Source organism: Anopheles nili, chromosome 3 (assembly GCF_943737925.1).
Source record: "Anopheles nili chromosome 3, idAnoNiliSN_F5_01, whole genome shotgun sequence".
Lineage (NCBI taxonomy): Eukaryota > Metazoa > Arthropoda > Insecta > Diptera > Culicidae > Anopheles > Anopheles nili.
Window position 1 is genome coordinate 18,587,283 of NC_071292.1, and position 24,243 is coordinate 18,611,525.

General features: G+C 48.0%; 2 protein-coding genes across 2 annotated transcripts in view; one reads left to right on the forward strand and one right to left on the reverse strand.

Annotated features, from left to right (window-relative positions):
* The window catches only part of LOC128723829 (uncharacterized), a 96,332-nt gene extending 86,679 nt beyond the window's left edge, over positions 1–9,653 (forward strand). Inside the window, exon 2 of the mRNA XM_053817595.1 lies at positions 6,630–9,653. Coding sequence (XP_053673570.1) covers positions 6,630–9,653 — 3,024 coding nt within the window. The remainder of the gene's footprint in view (positions 1–6,629) is intronic.
* Positions 9,654–20,034: 10,381 nt separating this feature from the next.
* LOC128723047 (uncharacterized) lies at positions 20,035–24,243 on the reverse strand. The gene is made up of 5 exons (XM_053816751.1): positions 24,152–24,243; positions 22,050–22,269; positions 21,743–21,979; positions 20,803–21,669; positions 20,035–20,728 (listed from the first exon to the last, which is right to left on the reverse strand). Exons 1-5 carry the CDS (start codon positions 24,241–24,243, stop codon positions 20,495–20,497), a joined length of 1,650 nt encoding a protein of 549 aa, XP_053672726.1. The 3' UTR covers positions 20,035–20,494.

Consider the following 24,243-nt stretch of genomic DNA (forward strand, 5'->3'; position numbering starts at 1 on the left):
TTCGTGATAATATTTCAACCGGACTTCCGTTAGGTGCACGAATTAAGAACCTTTCTCGGTGTCTCACCCACCCCCTTTGGATGCACAAGCGAGCGGAAAATGGATTAGCCTAAGGCACGAAAAACCAGATCAAGCACACACCCGACGAAACATCCCGTCTTCTCTTCTGCATCCGCCTGCGAGGAGTCGTTAGTCCGCGCCAGCAATCCCCAACCGTTCGAAGGTGCGGTGCATCGGTCATTTCTAACGGGAAAACGTTAATAGAATTTTACTGCAAAATCACCACCGATCGGGCTTCTCATTTTCCCACCGCGCACCACGACCATCGAGACGACGGGATATGCGCGCATATGATTCACGCCACCCCCGGGTGTCGATGGATTTTCCACTGGCACGATCGACGAGAGCGCCTTGCGGAGATCATAATTGGATCTTGATCTATAACAGCGCCACCCTCCAACAGCACGGACCGAATCCGGACGCATCGTTGCAGCGGATCTCCCGGCGGATGGTTGCATCCGTCCGCTTTGGCCGCGAGTTTTCCCCCACGTCTCGAAGGAGCGAAAAAGAAGGTGCACAACATCCTTCTGCCCCGCACGTAATTGCTACGGAAGTGTGACAGCGTGTGCAGACCGCCGTTGCCACCTGACGGTCTCATCCACCTTCGTCGAGTTGGATTCGATTTTACCGACAACCGACGGATCATCCCTGGTCGTCCAGTCGTGTTGTGTATCCCGTTGTGTGTGCCGTTTTCCGTGGTACACAAATTATCGCGCTACACATTTCCACCGGCGACGGCGACGTGTAAAAGGGCGGAAAAGGCGAAATGGATGGCGTTGATTGAAGATGCGGCCAGCATTAGAATCAACTCCCCCTCGTGCGGATGAGACCGGACGAGGCGGCTGAAAGATGATGAACCGCTTTTCCGAACCTGGAACGGGACCATCCGACTGTGGTGTAAATGCATCGAGAAGATCGCTGTTAATTTACGCCAAAGCGCGTCTGCTCGTATGCTTTTATTTTTACACGACTCATCTTCCTGTGCGCGCCTGTCTGTCTGTCTGCGCGAGTGCGGCCCTTTGGCGAGGCACACACCTTGCGGTACTTCCACGGGGTGATTTAAAAATATGAGACCGGCACTAATAACGACACGTGTGTGTGTGTGTGTGCGTGTTTGTGTTCGACGCATCATGCCCGGTCCCGAAACCGGCACTTTGACCGGCCCGGATCACGCCCGGATATGTCAACGTCGGTTTCGAATGTGTCGGAGATTCCGAGCTCACCAGATTCTTCGTGCTGGCAGGTGTCGGATGCAGACCGAGTGTACGTTTCTTTTCTAGCCGTCCTGTCTTACGCGGGTTTGCGGATCAATTATATCGGGTCCGTTTGGAAAAGGAGTCCAAAGTCCTGACGTGGGGTCGGTTTGAAGCGTCTGGTTTGCGGCATTCGTGACATGATTTCAATCGATGCATGCATGCACACACGTCGCCCGTATTAGGACGGACTGCAGATTAGCTTTTGGTGCACACTGAAACGCGTGACCATTTGTTCCGGTTCGGGGAGCTCATTTGCTAAGAGATTTGCATGAAATTATCCTTTACCACCTGTCAACGACGAGTCATTTTCTCGCGGGTGGCGAACATCGTTTAGTGTCCCTGCTCGTTGAGTTTTTTTCTTTGCTTTATGTTCACTTAGTGCTAGTGTGCTTGCAATGAGAGGCTAATTTGCTGGGAAACTAAACGGGAAAGACAATTGTTTGTGGTGATTTAAATTGCTCATACATTCTCGTAAACAGTTTACAGCACACTTACATGACGTTTATTTGTCATTCGGCATTAGCGAGAGGGAATAGTGATGCTGTTCCAATTGCTTATAACGTCAAGCGTGTATTAATAGCACGGTGGTTTTAATAATGACTAGCTTTTATGATGGCATTTGTCCTCGTACTTATTGATGCTTATAATTGTTGTCTGTAGAAAATCTTGTTGATGAGGATAAACAGTATTAATATTTGAATATTCGGCAATATTGCACACACTATTTGTTGCCGACGTGAGCAAGTGGATAAAGCACCCTAATCTTAGCTGTTCGAGACGAACTAAACGATCGAGCTAGCAATTTCTCTCAAAGATTGAAGACGCCCGCGGCTTCCTGCTTGTTGTGACAGCGGGATAAACACTAATTCACTCGGATAACTCGGCTAGACGTGAAGAATGCGTCAATATTTGTGGTCCCCACTACTTTCCCGCACATTAGTCGTCGCAACCGGCGATGTTTGGGTTTTGGTGTCCCTCCTGTTCCAATTTCCCAGGATGTTGCTCTGAGTCAAACACATTTATACACTTCGCAATCGAATGAACTGCTCAAAAGCAAACACGTTTATTCGCCCTCCATCCAAATAGGATTACGTTAATTGATTTAATGGAATCTAGAACCGGAGGCGTCCATCGAAAATCTGTCCGTCCCTCGGGGGGAATTTGCATTGATGTTCGAAAGGAGGATGATCGTTCGAAGTTTAAACGATCATACATTGTTTGTGAAAGAATTTGACCGAGGAATGGCAAAACGAACTCATTACGCAAACTGCAACTGCATCAGAACATTTTCTGGATATTTTTCTTTTCGAAATTACATGTATCAATTCCAGGTACGTTTTGGGATGCGAAAATTATGTGCCCTGCAAAACTCCTCCAATCTGAAGCTGGCTTTTTTCCGTACATTGTTGCACTACAGCTGACCAAAAAAAAAACTCCTCACCCAGCAGCATGTCCAGCATCTTCATTATCGATCGCGGAGCTCGTTCTCGCCCTTAATTACGAGATAACTCGATCGGACACGCGAGACGACCCAGGAAACAACCACCATAAGACGAGAATATGCGGCCATAATGTGCGCCCGACCGCAGCAGGCCGTAAATTTCCCAACCCAGCCTGCTTAACACGCTCTGCAGCAGGGTTCGCTGCGGCTCGTGCCTTCTAAAGCAAGCCGGTTGCCATCCACGGGGACCTTTTTTTTTCACCCACCCTATAGCACCACCACCGGGTGGAACGAAACAGGGTGACTTTTTAAGCCGCCAACACACACACACACACACGCCAACGGTTTGCGTGCATGTGCCGGTTTCCTCGCCAAACGCAGACGCCGGGATGTCGTGAAGTTCCTATTAAGGCGATAAATTAACCGTCCGGCGCGGTTCTAATTAGAAAGATTTAGTAGATATCGAGTGGCGTTGCCAGTGCGCGCGGTTTGGGCGCGTGAAAGGGGCTTTGCGGTAGCGGATGACACGCGGCATGAGACAAGCATGACGACAAGCAAAACCTACCCAAACCCACCCCCGATCGTGTGGTGGTGGTATGGTCGGTATGGCATGTGTTTTTTTATGTTAAAGCGCTTATTTAGCTGGCTCCTTTGCCTGGATACAAATTATCCTCGCCTAGAGGGAAGCGTGCAGCGGAAGGAGACGGTGCCATGGCCGGAGGTTGGCGTAATACAGTAGATCGCGGAATGAAGTCACCACTGCATATTCGTATGCACTGACTTTGAGGTGTTGTTTGTCGATTTTTTAGGGCAAGGAATGCTTCAGCGAGGATGGTGATAATTTTCACTACCTCGGTCATATATATCCTTTGAGTTTTTAGAAGGGTTTTTGAGACGATTTCCTTTTTGTTATTAGACACAAATATGTTTGCTATTCAATTTGTGTGCTCCAAAATTGAAATTATTTAAAAAATGTTGAATTTGATAACTTGGGTTTCTTCTGACTGCTTATTGTAGTGATACGTATTTCAACTCAAACATTATTTTATAATTTACATAATCATAAAATGTTCTTTTGCATTTACGGATAAGTTTGATACTAAAAGAAGGTCCCAGCATCTGTCGTTCTGCGGTCTCGTCCCTTGTCGTGCTCTTTGTTGTCTTTGAATGTGCTCCATTTCTGAGGCCGGCCCTTTCCACTCCATTCAGCGATTGTTTATTGTGGCGTTCTAAACACTGCCTGGCTCGGCTGCACGATCATCGGCATCGTATGCTTGTTACTTCCATCGTTACCAGCCCGGCTAGCCCGTTTGAAGGATGCGGTAATATATTTAGAAAACAACCCGGAGACCCCAAACAAAAAGGAGCATCCTTATTGGTGACACACCAACAGCACAAAAAAAAACAGACACTTAAAGCAACATAAAGCGAACAGACACAAACACACACACACACACACGAAACTCCTCCTCACAGATGTTGAGAACCAGCTGACAGTGCATCCCTCGCGTGGCCCAGCGCCAAAGCCCTGCAGGAACGAACAGAATGGGAAGGCCTTTCTCAAACATAAGCGTGTTCCCCTTCCGTCCGGTGCCGAAGGTTTTTTTTTGCGCCTTCCCCGAGCTGGAATGATGCTACTTTTGCAACATTGTATGCAAACAGCGAGCGTTCGAAGAAGCGCGATCGATTTCGTTGTCGCCGTCGTGGTGGACGACTCCGTTGCAGAAAATGCCCCGAAGGGTGCGACGGTATCCGTGGGGTGGGCTATGTTGTCTCTAACATTAATTATGCTGGCTATCGCGCGTTAATTTGCGCGTTTGTTTGTTTCTGCCTTCCGCTGCTCGAGGGGAGCTGTTATGCGTTCGTTCGTCTGCTGGGTGCTGAGCGGTGGGAATCGTCTCGTGAGTTAAATGGTTCCTCGAAGCAGTTGGTGAAGTAGATGGGCCAGCTAATACATGAGCCTGGTGCATCGTGTCTGTGCATGGTAGTTGTCGCCGTTCGGAGGTAGTTTTGAAATGATCAAAAAATGTCAAAAGTATAGGTCCTTTTTCGAACAAGGCTTTCAATGGTTTTTAGTAATGCATTTAAGCTGTCTGCATACGTCGTTTTCTGTGACCTATAACATCTCATGTACCTGTTAAAAATGCGCGATAAAATTCGCTCGAATCTGCCTTTCTCTGTCTGCAAACATCTACATTCTCCTCTTGTGACATGCGGCATGATTATGCGATTCCATGCTGGTTGGTGTATACGAAAGCAAATTGAAATATCCACCACTTAACCGAGAGCGACAGTTGAAACTGGGACAATACAATCCAATGCCAGCCATCGTGCGCACGGATTATGGTTTTGCGACACGGAAGGTCACTGAATGTAAGAAAAAATAAATTATCGTCCCGTTACCGTTGAAAGCGCCTGGCCTGCCCGAAGGTGAGAAAACCTACGATACGCAATCTCCATTGAGACGTCCATTGCTCAGGACATATACGCGGGCTCTGGGGTTGGGGTCTTTTTTCTTTTGTTTCTTGCTCGGTCACTTCACGCAAAATGCGCACTCGCATGGAGCTTGAACATTCATCTGCGAGGTTTCATCTCTCACACGTGCTCACACACGCCGCGTGACACAAGGCCAGCCAGCCCAAGACCGAGGCGAGGCGAGTTAATCTGGCCACACGGGAACCAGTTCAATTATCAACCCAGGCAACCCAAAGGCTCACCTCTCTGCATTCCCAGGCGTGAGCTTCTCATCCCCTTGTGTGTCTGCTGCTGGCACAAGGCATTCCCATTCGCAAGTTGGCACCGGGAAGATGATGCGAATCTTTTATCCCTCGCCTCGGAACCCCACGACAGTCAAGGGAGCCACAGAAAAGAATGCAGCCCCCACGGACGGATGATGAATATAAATAAATAAAAGCCGCACGTCCTCCGGTGGTCATTGGGGTCCATTTTCACACTGGTGGACCCCTTTTGCAGAGCCTCACCGGTCCGGTTTGATCGATGGATGAGTTCCATTTCGAGGGCACGGTAAAATGAATGTGCATCGTCGATGCACGGGGTGACTATTGCATCCGCCGGTTTGCACCGAAGCCCCGGATGAGACAGTGTGGCGATAGCGAAGTGAAGGAAAAATTCCACCGTACTGCCAGGAGAATGGCTTTCCCGTCTTACCGGGCACAGGTGAAACAGAACCATCAGGTGATCAAACTGTCGATGGCAGCCTCCGGATGCCGGTGTGAGGCGATTCCCCGGGCTTTGGCATCGGTCACATTAACCGGAGGGGCGGGAATTGACAGCATAGCCGCAGCATAGCAGACAAGTGCACCGGTGGCGGACACAGGAATGCACTCGAATGCGCTCTGAGAGGCACTCCGTCGTCCGTTCTGCTGGGTTCCGTCGTTTCCCGTCCGGTTCGAACGGTTTTTGCGGCGTAAGAGCGGCACGTTGTGATAACTTAATTTATGAAATGACTTTTTACCGGAGCTGACGCGGCGGCATAGCTGGTTGCGGTGCGGGACTTTAACATCCGATCGAGCGCAACCGGAAAACGCCATTTACGGGAAGAGAAGATGCTTAACCGTAAAGGAGAGTTCTTGCTGTCTCTTGGGGTTTTTTTTTTGCTGTCGGCAGCTCCTATTTTCGCACGTTGGGAAATTGAAGGAAGTAAAAGAGGAGCCAAGGCACTGGTAGAACTTTTGTAAGCTCTCTGAAAGCTGCCCGATTACATCAGCTAGTAAAAAGTGTGTTCATTTGCTTCCTATTCATACTGGCCGAGCAAAGGTCCGGCAAGAAAGGGCTCGTATTTTGTATGCTCCTAAGTAAAGCCTTTTTCACTGACTCGTCTTTCGTTACCCTTTGCTCTACTGTCGTTTCAGGCGGCCTTCGAGGACGGTGGTACGCTCGCCATCAAGGCGGAACCCCTGGACATTCCACTGAAGAAACCAAAGCTTATGAGCGACGTCGGTGCGCTCTATCACAGCGGCTGTGGCAGCGGCACAAGCCGATCGCAGCACAACGCAACCCAGCTGCTTGTGCAGGCACACCATCACGCGTACCACCACCAGCAGCAGGCGCAATTGCAGCAGCAACAAACGAGTGCAGCTTTCCGACCCTGGACCGCTCAGCAGAAGGCACAAAAGTACGCCCAACAGCAGCAGCAAGCGCTACTGCTGCAGCAGATCGGACCGTACGCGAACGGCACGACTACGACGATCGTAAATGGCACCATTCGAGCGACATCTCCCGGTGGCAGTATCCTTACGCTCAGCAGCCAGGAACCACCGCTGTTGCAAAACCCCGAGAACGTCGTACCGATGTCGGAGAAGGACAAATTCGAGCGATCGTACCAACCGAACGTGGCGCTTGTCCCACGCAAGTCGATCCTTTGCGGCAAGGATTCATCCAGTTCGTCTGCGGGTGGGCAACAACGGCGTGATTACGACGACAAAGAGCGATCCGTCATCAAGTGTGAAGTGGTGCAGATCAAGCAGGAAAGCCCGCCGACTCCTCCGACAACATCCTCGTCGTCTTCGGCTTCAGGCCGTTGTCCATCAACCGGTTCGGCGGCGATGCATGAAGGATCCGTGATGCGATCCGTGATTAAGTGCGACGTGCAGATCAAACAGGAACGTCCTGGTACGCCACCACCACCGGGCAGTGGCCAAATGGAGCACGGTAGAAGAACCGGATCAGCAACGGGTGGCGATAGCAGCCGATCACCCGGTCCACCACCGACGTCACACATTCCCGTCACATCGCCACCGTCCGGAGGAGGATCGCTTCAACACCAGGGTGCGATCACGATCAGTACGATCATTGCCAAGCATCATGTCTCATCGATGGGTGGCAGTGCGTACGGAGGTGGCAGCAACAGCAACAGTCCTGTTCCGTTGGATGCCCAACAACACTCGGGTTCGTCCGGTTCGAATGAGATCACTTCTTCGACGTCTCCTTTACCACCGGCACCGATCGTCGTCAGCATGGGCACCCTTAATGGGGCGTGTATCGGTGGTGATGGTACACCTGGAAGTGGAATAGACAAACCGAAGCTGGTGTTGATCAAGGAACCGATCAGTCCCCCAGTGGGCGCTCGGACGGCGTCCGTGCGACATTCTCCTCATGGCCATTTGCTTCAGCAGCAGCAGCAGCAACAACAGCACGGTCTTGCGGTGAGTCATCATTCGCAGCAAGGATCCTCGTCGTCACCTCCACCACCATCGCATCATGGCGATCATCATCAGCCGTTGTATATGCACCATCATCAGGTGTTGCATCAGCAGCAGCAGCAGCATCATCATTACCGATCTCATCACGGTGGCGTAGCTGGTACGATAATTCACCGGAATGGTGGGTTAGCGACTGTGGGCAACTCCGAGTTTGAGCTGTCAACTGACACGGACGACGATAGTCAGGCAGGTGAACCGGACAGCAGCAATGCGCCTTCGACGGTCGAGCTGATCGGCGAAGTGTTGAAGGAGGTCGAACCGGAGACGAAGCAACAGATACTGGACATCTTTAAGGTGCTGTTGCAGGAAAGCCGAGTTGAGCATCATCGGTTGCAGATGGAGATCCGCGCTAAGGAAGACCAGATGGTGGACGTGCAACGGCAAAAGGATCATCTACAACAGCAGGTCCATCAACTGCAGCACGAGCTCGATCGGGCGTTGCTGAAGATTGATTCACTCCGGGAGCATCATCATCAGTTGACGGCGCAACAACACCATCATCACCATCACCATCACCAGCAGCAGCAGCAGCATCACATAATGATACGCGACACGCTAAATGGAGCCGGTGAGTCGAGTACGTCCTCGACGCCACCATCGCCACTCTCACTGGTCAGCAACGGTAGCAACAGCAACCACAGCCACCATCAACCGATCGAGCGGCGGAACAGTTTTCCCGAGAAGTCGGAGATCATTATGAAGCCGTTGAAGAAACTCCTTCGCCGCAGTCCGGATGATTCGACGACGGTGCTTATGTTGGCGTCACCGCCACCCCAACCACCGGTTAGTGTCACGTTGCCATCGACCCTTCCGGCGTGTCTGTCAATTACGGCCACCAGCATCCCGGTGGCTCCGAAAGAGTCCTTCATCCAGCGAGACACGGACGCGAGCTCCGAGGATACGGTGCGACGGCAACGGTGCAGTTCGGCAGGTTCCTCCACATCGCCGCCATTGCCATCGACGGTGTCCCAAGGTGGACCGTTGGTTCCCCCATCGACACCATCTTTGCTTCCGCCGCCAGCACAGCAGCAAACACCACCAACAAGTGCCACTAATGTACCTGCATCACCGACAACGATCACCACGGTAGTGAGTGCCGTGAATGATGGCGCTCCGGCAACGACTACTGCGAGTAGTACCAGCACCACCAAATCCTTGGAAAAGGAGGATCCTGTAACGCCCCCGGTGTCCCCGAATGTCGTCGTCATCCCTGTGGGCGGTGGTCCGGCAGCACCGTCGAGCGAAGGGACTGTGGCTAGTCCATCTTCGCCTAGACCGCCTTCTCGGGTAACTTCTCCTGAGTCCGATCGACATGAGAACGGTGCCACGGTTGCCAGCGATCACGAGGATAACGTGGACGAGGACGAACCAATGCCGGAAGCTCCTGCGGCAGCCACTTCTCTCGCAGTGGATGGCGAATCCGTTTCTTCTCCCACAGGTGCGAGCTCGGCGGTGAAATCTCCTACCACAGACACGGTAGTCAACGCGCCAAATAAGGTCACCGGTACGACGAGTAGCGCTGCAACGACGATCGTCAGCAACCAGGACCAGAAGGATTCCCCCAGTCGCACTAAAGGAGAAAGGACCTGCGATGGCAGCAGCAGCAGCAGCAGCGGCAGCAACAACACCTCCACCAGCAACAGCACCGGTGGCAAAAGCAGCTGTGACAACTGATAGTTCGTAATCCGTTGGCACTGAGGCGTGAAGCACTGTGGCCGCGGATCGAACCAACAAACGAGCAGCTAGTTGTAGCATAAGAGAGACGTAGCGCAGAGGAGCGTGTCATAATCACCTTAAAAATATTATTTATCTTTCGTTACCAACCAAGTCGGCCCTTTTCGGTTGCACGGAAGCACACACAGACACCCCCACACACATACACACACTCACATGCCAACACGCTACGTGAAGCATTTCTACGATCCATTCTAATGATAACGTATGCTTCGAGTTTTGTCAAAGCCAAAATCAAAGTTTGTGTTTAATTGGTATTCGTTTCGTTCCCACCTAAATTATTTATACATTAATGGTAGAAGAAAACAGAAGAGAACGAGAGAGAAAGAGAGAGAGGGAGAGACAGAAGTGGAAGAGGAAGGATCCTAGAGAAGCATAGAAATGTAGCGTATCCGCTTGTACGACCACGATACGCGGTCGCTAAACGCGTGACGATGCATTCGCAGGATGCGCAGTTTGCGTAAGCGCAGGATCAGGATCACGCGCAAATGATGTATAACCGTACAACCGCACAAACCGTGAAATGGCCGCGCGGTTGAACGCGGCGGCGATGCCACGAACAACGAACAAACCAACAAAGAAAGTTGCCGCCAGTCGAATGGCAACAGGCGGCGCCGTTAAATAGCAATTACCAATGGCCACCAATAGTAGGGTGAGGCAGAAGAATAAACTCTACTGGACGGTAGAGCAAAACACACATACACACAGACACACATACGAAAATAGCAGCGGCTAAATCCTCTCCCTGGTAGGCATTATATAGTAAGTTCGTGAGATTACACTACGTAAGATTCGCTTCTTCCCTACTTCGTTTTTTCTTCTTCTTCTCTGTGTTGTGGCTGTCCGTTAAGCATTAAGCAGCAGCATAAAGTAGGTTTAATTTTTAATTAACCACTAAGTGGTTTAAATGCTAGTATCGAGTACGCGAGAGAAAAACAAAAGAAACACAAACAAATCGAAACTACGCGAAAGTAAGATTAAAACACAATGCGTACAATGCGTGTAGAATGTACGCGATCCGAATTTTGCCAATAGCTGGGTTAAAGCGAACTATGTAAGACACACAAATCGGATGCGGCGGTACAACAGCTAAACAACAACAAAAAAAACAAGGGCATCCGTCAGCAGCAACTGCGTAAAGCTAAGAGTGAGCAAGCTCTGGTGCAAAGCTAGTAGACCAGCAGTGAAACAAAACTAAAAAAAAATAATAAGTAACAAATCTTCAGCATAGCGAACAGCGTAAGCATGGCATGATCTTAAATTTAAGTTAAAACTGTTTTTAAAACAACCGTTTCACGTAAAATCTAACGATAATGATGATATGGAAAGCGCGATAGTACGCGAGAGGGAAGAAATTACACAACACAGTAACACACACCCACACACACACACACTCACACAGTAGTAGCAAAACACGGAGAAACACAACCGCTGTAAGGTAAGACCCGCAAGGCAAGATCTAGTTTACTAAGCATAGTAGGTTTACGTGCGTCAAGGAACGAAGGACACAAACGCGTTAGAGTCAACCCCTTCCATTGTACATAGTATCCCAGGCTGAGGAAGAAAAGGACATTTGAATGCAAACAGTAATGCCCTCACCAATAAGCATAGCTCACACGCGAGTCTGTAAATGCAACATTTACGTTAGAAATGCTTCTCTCTGCCGCGCGTTGTATGATGATTTCGCTTTCCTTTTCCTTTTTCGTTTTGTTGTTGGCTCCTTTCGGCCAGCAGATCGATCTTCGACCCGGCGATCACTCACGATCATCGATGTTGCGGTGAGACGTCCATGAACACGATGAGGAAAAGAAACACACATCCCCCGTGCCAGTTACATTCTTCGTTCCGCTTTCGAAGCACAGATTTTCGATAGTTTATGTGCTGCGGCACATATCGAGCGGTCGCCAGTGGACCAACATGTGCGTTGAAATCCTTTTATTGAGCAATTTTTTTGTTTCTTTTAATTATTTTAACTCATCACCAAAACGCTCTCGAGTAACCAAAATTAATTGCGAACTTAATTCCCGATCATCGGTGCTGTTGCTAGCAATTTCGAATTATGTTGCGATCTAGGTGTTTCTTTTCTACGACCCTTATTTCCTTTCACCTTCGTACGATGCTCCCCAACGTCAGGGATCTCGAAATTCGGCATTGTGACGGGAGGCGTTGCAAAGCAACGATCCTCCCTCTTCACACTCTGTGCTCCATCGATGGGGCATCTCCGTCGGTGGAGCGTCGACGTGTCCTTACGCATAACGATACTGTATTGCACTTCTCCTCCGCCGTTGGCCTAGGGAAGATGTACGCATAGTGCACATCGCTAGCGTTACGATTATTTATTAGAAGCAACCGTCGTTTGGTTGCGTGCGCGTTTCCTTTTAATTTATCTTGCTAAAAGCTAAGCGGTTCGTGCGAGACGATACGTTAGCACAAGAGATGGCGGTTTCGACGGTTTCGAGACCCACGCTCTAGTGGCTGCTTGCTGCTCTTCCGTTTCCTCGACGTCGGTATGAGTTGGGATCAAATTCCTTCTAGCTTAAAGCTTCGTTTTTTTTTCTTCTCTCATTCGAAATTCATTCGCTCGATGATCGCGATCGGTCGTTTTGAAGCGCATGCAAGCCTGTTTCTGTCATTCGTAAGGATAGTTTGTAAAGCAAGGACATTACATTAAATCTAGACCCCATGAACCCACAATCCGGTAGGACTCGCTTCTGATGATAGGATGAGAGAGAGAGAGAGAGAGAGAGAGAGAGAGAAACCCACACTGACAGGATGATCGCGTGTGTAAGTGTTCCAGGATGTTGTTTTGGGTGTAGCGCATTCAACTAAAGGCAATGTTCTCTTTATAGTAACACTAAAACAAAAAATCATACAAAAGCGGTTCATGCTGCTACTGCAACAATCAATGTCGAATAAGGTTTAGTTCGCGACGCAATCCAAAAATTTCGATAAACTGCCACTTTGAAAAGCAACAAAAAGTAGTAGAACATAAATTTACAACTACATTACAAACGAACAAACACGAAACGACTGTCACCGTGAACGTTTTCAGTAATTCAACGTAACAGAATAGGGCGAAGGTTCTTCATTATACAATACGGCTTGTTAACGGTGTATAGAGTTTTCTTTTACAATGACTTCTTTTCGCTGCTATGCTAGTAAGATCACTTTGTTTTTTGCGATAGTGCGATTTCTTTGCCGTAAGAGCTCTCGCATTGCACATGCACTAAAAGCACTGCATCTGCATCAAAGGGTGTACAGGAGAGACACGCTAAAGCGATGGGCTCATTGCGAACAAACCAGTAGACGTAATAACAGCAAGTAAATAATGCGTGTAACATTTTGCCTTACGTGTACCGTTCTGAGAAAGGATCAATACAATCAAACCCGACCGGGGAGAGCTCGATCACGTTTGCTCCTCTGAGATATCGCTGCCCTTTTGTCGCGAGCAGTACTGCAGAAGTACCGCTGCAATTTGCAAGGATTCCTTTGGGAAGATGTTTTTGTATTGCTACTCCCCACGTTTGCTGTTCTGTTTTGCCGTTCGGTTCAGGATTCACGATCTGCCGGATGCAAAAAACCAAAAAACAAAATACGTTGGTGCTCGCACACATCCAATCGTGGTTTCATGTTATACGATAATAGCAAGGATCTCGCTCCACTGTGTCGATGCTGCGGTTGCTGCTTACTGTGGGGCCAATTTGGGCGGAAGTAACAGCACCGTGGGGTTTCGCGCTGGAGATCACGAGCAACATACAAAGAGACAACAAGCAATTTAGTCACATAAGTATGCGGATTTCAGTGAACCATAGTGTGCGAAAAAAAAATCAATGCTAAAAGATTAATAGAAAGCATAACTAAGTGAAGCAAGCAAAATTCTTGAAAAAAAAACAATAGTTACAATCCTGTCGAGATATAGCAGCGCACCTCATCCACGACACACAGCTCCCCCACAAAAACACACCCTTTGGTGGTGACATTGCAAATACGAGCATTACATTACTTGACACACACTCACTCATATGAAAGGACATAACAATTGCATATTACAATAACGTAAATAAATATATAGATATATATACATGAGAACGATCATCATCGTCAAGATTCACTTTCTAGACTCCTGATTGCGAAACGAAGTACAAATTAGAATGTATGCTTTAAAAACTCATAGCAAAATGAATGAAAAAAAAATCTTTCACTTCTCAAGCACATAACGAGTTACGATATAAAGAAGAAAATAAAAAAACACACACACACAGGCAGAAACACAAACATAGAAACACGATATCTATCATGTTAAACATTGAGCAGTAAAAGCAGACAAGAGAGATAAGAGATATGCATTACCGTATTCAACCACGTTTGCGTAGAGAACAAGGGAGGGGAAACAGCTGAAGTCCGTAGTATCGGAATGTGCTACTTTTGATTATGTTGTTTTTTTGGTTTCTGTTATCCTTAGACTGAAACACTCGTTACTGTTTGCAAATCCTTTCTGTTTCCAGCTTTCATGGAAGTTTTCTGATAATTTTTTCTTCTTCTTTTTAAGAAACTTATGCATGCTTTTTTTTCAACCTTCATTCGTTCATGTTGGAATCTTAAAGTATTTCTAGGCACTTTTTCATCTAACTCCACACTGTTTCTTTGTAGTGCACGTGATGATACTTAGGGCAGCAGTACAGCAGCAAACCCCCGGGATACTGTTTCCATCTTTATGCTCATTGTGCAAACGAACTAATAGCAACAAAACAGAGAATCAAAACGATGACACATGTGTATAGGAGAGCAACCAAATAACATCAACATAAACGTAAAGAAATCTGCACCGTTAATACTTAGCTATACTATTTTTCTACACTACCCATATGTAAAAAAAAAACAAACAAACAAGAAAAGCAAACAACACAAAACGAAAATATGGTTAAAAACAAACACACGCCGCCTGTCGAGAGCAGCGCGATAAATATAACAGCAAATTGCACGGGAGATAAACGAACGGTAAATTAATCGTACACGAATTTAATAGACAAAAGCAACAAAAAAAACGCGCTAGAGAACTGGCTTAGAAATCGATTAGGAGGCAGGCGCAGCAGACAAAGCAAACAAACAAAAAATGCAAGCGATAAAGAAGCATAATCTCTAGAAAAAAAAATCTCTGTATTCTCGACGCATCCCGTGCAGCGCGATGCAGTCCGTTTTCCGTTTTGCCTCGTTCGACCCCAGCATCAACCAGCAACTTTCTTCCGGTTTCGGATGTTTGTCCACTCCTGTAGTGCACCTGCCTGTTTACGGTGTTGCGTACGATTGCTTCCTCCCGAACGAACAGAAAAAGTCGAGGCAAATCGTTAGTAGTGGTTTAGTTTCCCGTGCCGTCGCTGTTAGTGGAACCAAGGTGCGAGCGCACTAGCGCGAAATGCAATAGCAAATATAACGCTACCGACAACACACCCGGCGGGAAGCGTATTTATATTAGCCAAAGTAGGAACTATAAAAGTTCAGCAAACAAGATAAGATATATGAGGAAACATTGAAAAATAACACACCCCCACGTACGGTAAACACAATAGAACATTTTTAAATAGCGAAAAACCGCGAAAAAAAAACATTAAGAGGACGGAAGAGGAAGCGAACAAAAAACAAATAAACTGTGTATAAATGATAGAGGCAGGTGCGACAAACCCGAGAAGAGCGTGAGCAAAGCGAGACTAAATTGATAACCAGCCACAGCTAGTTGCACACGAATGTAAAATGTCCAGCTTGGGAAATGCAATCTTCTGCAGAGGGCAAATCGAGACGGTGAAAGCAACAACATGCGCGCATTAAAGGAAACAATACGTACGTAGTGTTAACGATGGTAGCGAGACAAATTGAAAAAGAAATTCAACAGTTAAACACACAACATGTCTAGTAAACCGTAAGCAGAACAGAAAATCAAACACAAGAAGAAGAAAAAAACACGCAAAAAAAAAACGAATCCATCTTTCACGAGCTCCTCTTCAACCACGTGTGTGGTTGGATGGGAACATTTTTTGTGGCATAAAATCGAATTCCCGAAGAACGCAGGAAGAGCAAAAGAAAGCGTTGTTTGGCCATTTAGCAGTTTACCAATCGACCGTGTTTCTTCCGCGGTCGTCCTGTGGCTTTCACGAGAGATCACACGAGCGCGTTACACGATGTATGACTGAAAATTATAACCGACTTTAAATGCGTAGGCGATCGTTAGGCGAACAACACAACAAAAAAACACCCAATCCATGTTGCCCATCCATCGTCGACACGTTTAACAAGTGATCGCGATCGCATCCCGATGATAAGGTTTAGTTTTATTTTGGCTGTGCTTTTTGAACGAAAAGGTAACCGAGAGAGTTAGAGAACACAGGGGCGGGCGTACGCTTGCGAGAAATATTGTGTTTTTTTCTTAGCCTTACCGATTGAACCGCGCGCAGTACGACGTTTACTTTTAGTGACTTTCCCTCTTTACGTTACGGCGAGACGTATTCACTAGCCTCCTCCCGATCGTACTATCTGTACTATCTGTGTAAAAAAAACACACACACACGCTATGTATTTGTAACCTATGTGCGATCCTTTATGCTATCTCTTTATGTTGAAAACATATAAGCTAAGCCGAGTAGTCATAAGGACGATGTTCAAAAGAGATAGAGAGAGAAAAACCCGTATAGAGGGCGACAAACGATTGCGACAACTTTGTTTCCTCTAGTTTTCACCGTTTGCTTGTTCTTTTTTTGTGCAGCCAACCATTTGTACATTTTGCATTATTTAAGGCTTTCCCACCCGTGCTGGAATCTCGATCGTTCGTCGATCATATGGCATGGCACGCCACGGAGGCACGATTTTAAGGATCGCGGGCTGTGTTGATCCGACGACACGTGGGTTAGAAATGCCAAACGCACTCTCTTTTTTTTTTTTTTGTTTCACCTTCCACTGTTTTTTTTCCGTTTGTTTGTATTTTCGTTGGGCCCCTAAGCCAAGCTTCTTCAATCCGGTCTCCCTCGCCCCGTCGCAAATTGCGGAGAGAAAGAGAGAGAGAGAGAGAGAGAGAGAGAGAGAGAAAGCAAGCAAAAAAAAAACGCGTACCGCAAGAAAACGCAGTGATCGAAACCATTGACCGAGGGGGATTTATTTATTAGAAAATGCGCCAGAGAAAGTCGAAAACGAAGTCGAACGGACAGAGGCATTGATTTTGTGTATAGATTTGCCATTTACATGTTATTTAGTAGCTACGGTTATACTATATAGAGAGAACTGAAAGTCACAAAACAGACGCTGCTGCTAGGACGAAAAGCGAGAACGAGAAAGAGGGGGGAGGGGAAGAGAAGAAAAAAAAAACACTCGTGGATAAAAAAAAAACTATATATATATACATACACTCACACTTACACACACACACACACACAAGCCAGAAAGCAACTAAGCTAGAAGGAAAGAGAACAAGTAAAAGGATGTAATAGAGCGAGATAGAAAAGGCAAAGAAAAGTAAGCTACACTTAAAAAAAAAGGTAAATGCAGAATGATGGGGGGAGGGGGGTTTGAGAAAAAAAATGGAAGAAGAAGCAAAATAAACGAAGAAGAAGCGCCTTCTGAGAGGTGTTAATAAGAGGATAAAAGGGAGGGCTCTTGCAAAACCACCATCCATCGATCAAGCGATGACGATGATGATAGATGATTGCCACCGAGTTTAAGCAGCAGGTTTTAAAACAGAACTCTAAAACACCAGCACACTCTCACCCACACAACAATTGCAAGTGAACGATGCACTCGTGCTAAGGAATGAGTAACAAAAGAGTAACCCAAAAAGGCGAACAAAAACAAAACACACACGTAAAACGTTTAGCGAATGCAGTTACATTCGTTGAAACATTCGTTGAAACGGTGCAAAAGAAGAAGAAAAAAAGGAGGCTCTAACTCTAATTCGGAAGACAAAATGACGTGAGCGAAACAATATCGACCGGCTGCAGGAATGTCCTCGTTGGAGTAATAAATAAATGTTCATTCAATAACATCAGCGAAAGGATGCTTTACGCATTAAACGGAATCGTTCGATAACGAAGCTTAGTTTATCTGAGGATCCCTTGTGGGATGACTTTTGACTTTTGTTACACAGAAACAGGACACAAACGAGACGGGATGGGCACCTGCGTAATACGTAATAGTTTCGGCGGCAAAAAAAACAGGTCATTCAAACATGCGCAAAAATGTAAACCACCTTCCGTTTAGGGAGCATAATCGCGTTCAGTTCTGCTGCACACGGTTCCGGACGCGATCGGTGGCGAACGGTGAAAATCCACGAGCAGAGCACATGTACGACGTGAAGAACGAGGAAGACTCCTTTCGCCAAATGGACAACGCGCGGATGTTGGTGCACTCGAGGAATGCAGCTCTAGCGGCAGGGAATCTGTTCCGGAGCCGAACGAAGCCGTGGGCGTTATATTCCTCTTAACGAGCACAGCAATAGGAGCGCAAAAAGTGACCCAAGTGTGTGTGTGTGTGTTAGAACCCGGACGCGAAGGTACCAAACAGCAGAACAATTCATTCGCTAAATGAAACAAACGAAGAAAATAGAAACAAATCACACGTGTAAAAGGCAGGAAAGCAGTGGGTGGGAGAGTTCGTTTAAAGGCCTGGCGGGTGGGTGGGAGAAGAGAAAAGATCATCATCGGTGGGAGGGGGGGGGGGGGGGTGATGCAAATGCAAGCAAAAAAAACAACAACAACACGAACACACAGACACACGAAACGCGCGCAGCTAAGGCAAAACAACAGCAAAAAAAAATAAAACGAGGCAAACGAAAATGGGACAAAAGCAAGAGGAAGGAGGCGTGGAAAAATAGTATCGGGCAGAAGGGGGGGAGAAGGGAGCGAGGAGGTCCACAGACAGACAGGTGTGTGTGCGGGGGGGGGGGGGGGGGGGGGGCAGAAGGAAGGTGGAAACAAATTTACTGAAATTATTCTAGATACTGAAAGTAATTTAAAACCAGAGAAATAAAATTATAAAATAATTAAAAATCATACACGCGCTCGCTTCGCTTGTGTGCGCTTTTGTGGTTTCAGGCTTGTGTGGGTGGTTCGCGAGGGAGAAGGAAAAAGGTTGAATCATGTCGATAAGAAGGATACCAAGCGAGGAGATGAGGTGTTCGGGACGTTAGCACGAGGTTGATTGATTAAGGAAAAGGGAAAAGAATGTGAATCAGTTGTCTAGCTCCTTAGCGGAACTCTTTACGCGTCTGGTAAGGGAAAGCAAATAAGCCGCCTTGTGGTAGGTCAGTAGGTGTGTATGAGAGAGTTGTATAGGCCTAGGTCAGTTATGTACACCCATGAGCACAGCCAATCGCGTTGAAAAGCCTCCTCCTGGAGATGGCGTTTTTTTGTACTTCAAAGTACTTCCTTAACCTTTTTCCCAGCAATGGCACGTTGTTTTGTTCGAGTTTCTCTAATTGGGGGGGAAATCGAAACTCACACACACACACGCGCGCGCGCATGCACTTCCTTGAGGAGTCGTGTTTCCATTTTCTCATCCTGAGAGAAAGCCACTGGCGTTGTAGAGTGAAGTGCTGTCGCGTTGTCAGCATTGTTCACTATGCAATGAGTTAGCGCTAGCGTTCCATCTTCCAACCAGCGCCATCAGTTCAATCTCATTCCCGTCACCCGCGTGCTGCTGGTGAATAATTAAAACGCTCCCTTGCTTTGCCGTCGTCGCCCGACACCGGCTGGCTGCACGGCCCGTAACGAGGCGATTTTGTTAAGTGGAGTGTCAATATTTTACATTCACTTTTTGCCGACGGTTCACATTTTCCTTCTTCCGAACGACACCCAAATCCAAATGCATCCGAAAAGCAAGAAAAACGGTGCGATTCCGTTGAACTTCGTCGTAACTTTTTCGCCGTCGATTTATTTCCGCCTTGTTGTGGTAAGTATTCCGTGGAATTTGAGCGTTTGCCATAATCTAGCGAGCGTGCCATAAAACTGAGCAACTGCTCGAAATGTATTACATATTGCATACATCTAGGCGCTTTTCTTGGTCGATTTTGCGGCGGTTGGTGTAATACATATTGCATACTGGTAGGCGGATAAAATCGGCCGCCGCCCGGGCCCGGGGTACCAGCTAGTAGCAACCTCCTACTAATCCTGCGCTCCTGTTACAAATGTAAAATTTTTCGGTTCGTTCAAAAACCGGTTTTTGCTCCCGATTTGGACTTTTTGCCCGAAAACGACGAAATGCACCAAAATGACCGGAAATGAGTGGAAATGCGTTTCTTTCACCGTTTTTCTCCCCTAATTCAATAAATAAACGTTTTTTGGGCTTAAGTTAATTAAGTTTCTTTATTTTTCGAAAGAAAATGTCTACAATTTCGTACAAAATAGCCGTTTCTTACACGTTTGTTTACGCAAACTATCGTTTCCTGCCCTACACACTTCCGGTTCCGGTTCCGGGTTTGCGAGTTTCGCTTCCTCTTCTCCCCCTTGCTTAAGCACACCCCCAGGACACACTCTTTACTCGCTAAACTAATAAGTAAATTGATACGCGTTCGCAAAAAGGACTGAAACGGGACAGCGACGCCGACGTCGGCGGAAAATTCAGCCCTTCGGCAGCCGGTTATCCTTTCCCTTTCGTCCCTTTAGCACGATCCTTTATCTAACCGCTACGGTTCCGCCTCACCGAGGGCCCCGCAGGACCCGCTCTCGCGCGCTGTATATGCGTTTTATGGTTTTTTGGCTCTAGAGAATACTTCCACTCCTTCCACGGGGGCTCTGACCGTCCCGTTACTTCGCATTTTCCGGCCCCAAATCGTCCAGCACCTCCTGGGACGAGATCCGGTGGGGTCCGGGGCCTCGCACGCGGTTATGCACCTCCGCAAAGCTGCCCTTTATCTCGTCCAGCGCCTTTCCAAGCCCAAGCTTGATCTGGTTAAACTCCTGCGTCACCATCGACAGCCGACCGAGCAGATAGTTCAGGTTCGAGTCCACCTCCGTCATGCGGTTGGTAATGAGCGAGACCTAACGAAGAAAGAACGAGCATTAATCGAATGTTCAAAGCTCAAAATGCATCAGATCTCGCCCGCCACCCTTACCTTGCCCTCCATGCTGTCCATCGTGTTGAGCGTTCCGTTCACGTACGTTTCCGTCTGTTCCTGGAGCCGATCGAGTGCCTGCTTGCTGGACGAAATCTCCTGATACATGATACCGATCTGGCGCCACACCTGGCTGATCTCCATCTCAATCTTCGAGCTGAGGTTTGCCAACGCCCCATTATGGTTGTCCAGGATGGTCGCACCGATCTCGTCGAACCGTTTCGATACCGTCGCGTTAAGGCTGCCGGAATTCGATTTCACCACGTCACCGACCTCGCGCATGATCTGCAGAATGCCGTAATCGATGCCCCGCTTCGCGTCCAGAATGTTTTCGCCCGCCTTCAGCAGAAACACGGACAGCTGCGCCATCGTGTCGTTCATCGAACCGAACTGCTCTTTCGCCACGCTGTGGAACGCTTCCGCCGTCGTGAGCTCCTCCGTCAGCGTCTTCAGTATCTCGTCCACCGAGGATTGCAGCACCTCGTTGTTCTCTTTAATGCGGGTGGCCGTTTTCGTGAAGCTTTTGTCCGATGCGGTCAGCACTTCGAGTCGCATGTCGTTGATCGCGTCCAGCGTTTCGTTCACAAGCCCTTGGATGAACTGGCGATCGGGCAGGGAGGTGCTGGGGGATGCGGATGACACCGCCAGGGCACCACCGCCGGCTCCTCCGGCGGTCATCGAGTTGCCTAGGTCCTCGAGACGGCGCAACACCTTCTCCTCAAAGTCGACGTTTTGTGTCGCGATAACCGGACTGGTGAGGTAGAACTGGGACAACTTTTCTTCCATCTTCGCGATGATTTCGTCCGCCGACGAGAGCTTCGAGTTGACCAGTTTCTCTGTCTCGCGCAGCAGCTGTCGGTTGACGTCCTGTGGGAACAAAACAGCCTCATTAGCACCTTTTTAGCTTCACCGAAAGCTCACCATCGGCCTCCGTTCTTACCTCGGTGGCATCACGATCACTCTTCAGTTCGGCCAACTCACGGCGTAACTCGCGCACCGTTGCGGCCACTTCATCCAGCTTCGTGGCCACATTATCGTCATCGTCATCGCGTCCTCCACCGGTGCCGGAGCGAGATTCCAGGACCTGTGCGTTGCTCGACAGCCAGTTGAGAATGCCCTCCAGTGAGACGCTCACTTGGCCCTGTTGTTCCGAGAACTTTCCGATCTGCTCGCCATCCTGTGGAGAGGATACATTAGAGGTTTAATAGGTTCTTTGAGGGATGATGGGACGATGGGATGGGACTTACCTTTAACAGGGCCGTTTCGATCTCGCCCGTGCGTGATTCCAAGCGACTGATCATCCCTGGCAGTGGTTCCAGCGCTCGCAGATTCTTCTGCACGAGGATTAAGCTCTTCTTCACCTGCTCGGCGTGGGCACGTTCACGTTGCTCATGGCGTTCCAGCTTGTTGTCCAGCGTGTTGTACGAGTGCACCAGCGAAAGGATGGCGTCACGAATTTCCTGATTGCTGTAGCCGGTTTAGGAGAAGAGAAGAACGTTCGTTAAATGTGCGGATGTGATTTAATGCATCTTTTAGGATGAAATGCTTCTTTGAATGAATAAAGCATATATAATCCTGGCTATATATGGCTTGAAGTGCAAAGTACCTATTGTAGCTTAGCATTTCTGGAAAATGTATTTATTTCCCCATTTTTTTTGAACATTTGCACCTTTTAAAGGATGTTGGATGATGCAATGTTGTACAATTAATTCCTTCAGATTCGATAAGAGATTTGATTCTCTACTTATCATAAGTTCAGTGGAAGTCTTATTGTACTCCAAAATAGTTTAAAACAAAACAATCAGAGTGATTAAGAGCCTTCGATGCATTTCTAACGTTACAAAGGGACCTTTGTAGAAACTCTCAAACCTTTAGAAACTCTCAAAAGCATTTAGCAAGCTTTCTACAAACATCACGACTCATTGTTTGCTTCTCGTAATGGAATTAAACAACCCAAAAACCTACGCAGATGTCTTCACGCATGAGTGATTGGCACGATGGAAAGCTGACCCATCCACCTATCACCGATCAATGCCCTTGGAGATGTGTCCGAAAATTTTCCCCAAAAAGCAACATCTCCTCTAGTATGAACGATCCTAACCGGCTGCGATATTGATCGACATTGCAGCGTAAATATGAAACGTACGAATGCCATCCCGTCATCCTTCCTGTTTATGCAACCGCTGGCATTTGCACCAGAACCTTCGCCAAACAAAGAGGACCCACAAATGGCCCCCCGCCATCAGACCACCCATGTGCACTCCTACAAAACCCCCAATTCCAGGTCCACTGCCCACTGCCAACGCTGGTAAACATTCCTTGGCAGTGACGTTCGGCAAAACGCCACACACGAGCTTCTCCGGTAAATATAGCCAACCCACCCCACCAAAAGGTCATAAAAAATACATGGAGTTTCTTGCGCCTGGTGGCGTGAAAATTGCAGCGCAAATCGTGTATGCACTCTCGGTGCGGCGGAAAAAGGGTACCACCGGAGTAAAACTAACCCGTTGACCGGAGCTCATTTCCCAACGGCGTGTTGCGACCGGCGGCGGTCACCATCAATCTACGTCAGCGCTGTCTAAGAGGCCAACGTCTGGATCCATCACCAGCCGCGCGAATGGAACGGCCTTTTCGGGGTTAAGTCCCACCAATTATGCTCAATTACGGGAACGAATGGCGGTTGCTTCTGCTGCTGCTGCTGCTACTGCTGCTGGTTGGCCGCGAGGGCATTCCGTGTTATCGATCTTTCTCCCGGGAGGATCGTTCTACCACTTTGCCGCCGCAACGGAAACCCGACACGGTCGTTCTATCTTTCGGGTTCATTGCCATCCGATGATAGTGAAACTGCGCCAATGGTTGGCCCGGAGGTGGACCGTTCGGGTCACGGAGACGCAGGAACATCCAGAAAAAGGCACATGCGACCACCCTGAGACCCTGAGACAGTGCGTTCGTTTGTTTGAACTCCGAGCAGGGCCATACCGGCCATTGGCATCGGCGGGTTGGTGGTTTCACGCTTTCGGAACTCAATTTTTTTTGGATGGTATTGATGCTGAAGGAGTTACCGAGAAAAATTCACGAAATAAGGCCACTTCAACCGTCTAATTTCATAGTTCTTCTTCTCCAGGAAGCCTACTTTGTTGCTAGACTATCACCATCATGGAGACCGGTATCTCAACGCCTACTAGCATTGTTTAAAGCGCATCAGATTATCCAACCTAGCACACAGTGCCAATGGCAATGAAAACCCCCACCTATTGTTCCGTATCCTTAGCAAAAAGCCTCTAATTTGTATGATCTCTAAACTACGATCTACATCTGTTTCCTTCTGCTCCTTTGGCAGCGTACTTACGTAACTTCCGTGGCAGGATGTGCGGCTCCGACCGCCTGGTAAGCGAGCGCAGAGAACCCCACCAGGAGCAGCCAACAGAACTGGTTCGTCAT

What these genes read in the sequence shown, in the direction of transcription:
- LOC128723047 (XM_053816751.1), bottom strand. Translation starts at nt 24,243, where the DNA reads ATGACGAACCAGTTCTGTTGGCTGCTCCTGGTGGGGTTCTCTGCGCTC. An exon ending in GTGATCGTGATGCCACCGAG is followed by an intron (nt 21,670 to 21,742) that starts GTAAGAACGGAG and finishes TTGTTCCCACAG; the next exon opens with GACGTCAACCGACAGCTGCT. An exon ending in TGGACAGCATGGAGGGCAAG is followed by an intron (nt 20,729 to 20,802) that starts GTAAGGGTGGCG and finishes TTTCTTCGTTAG; the next exon opens with GTCTCGCTCATTACCAACCG.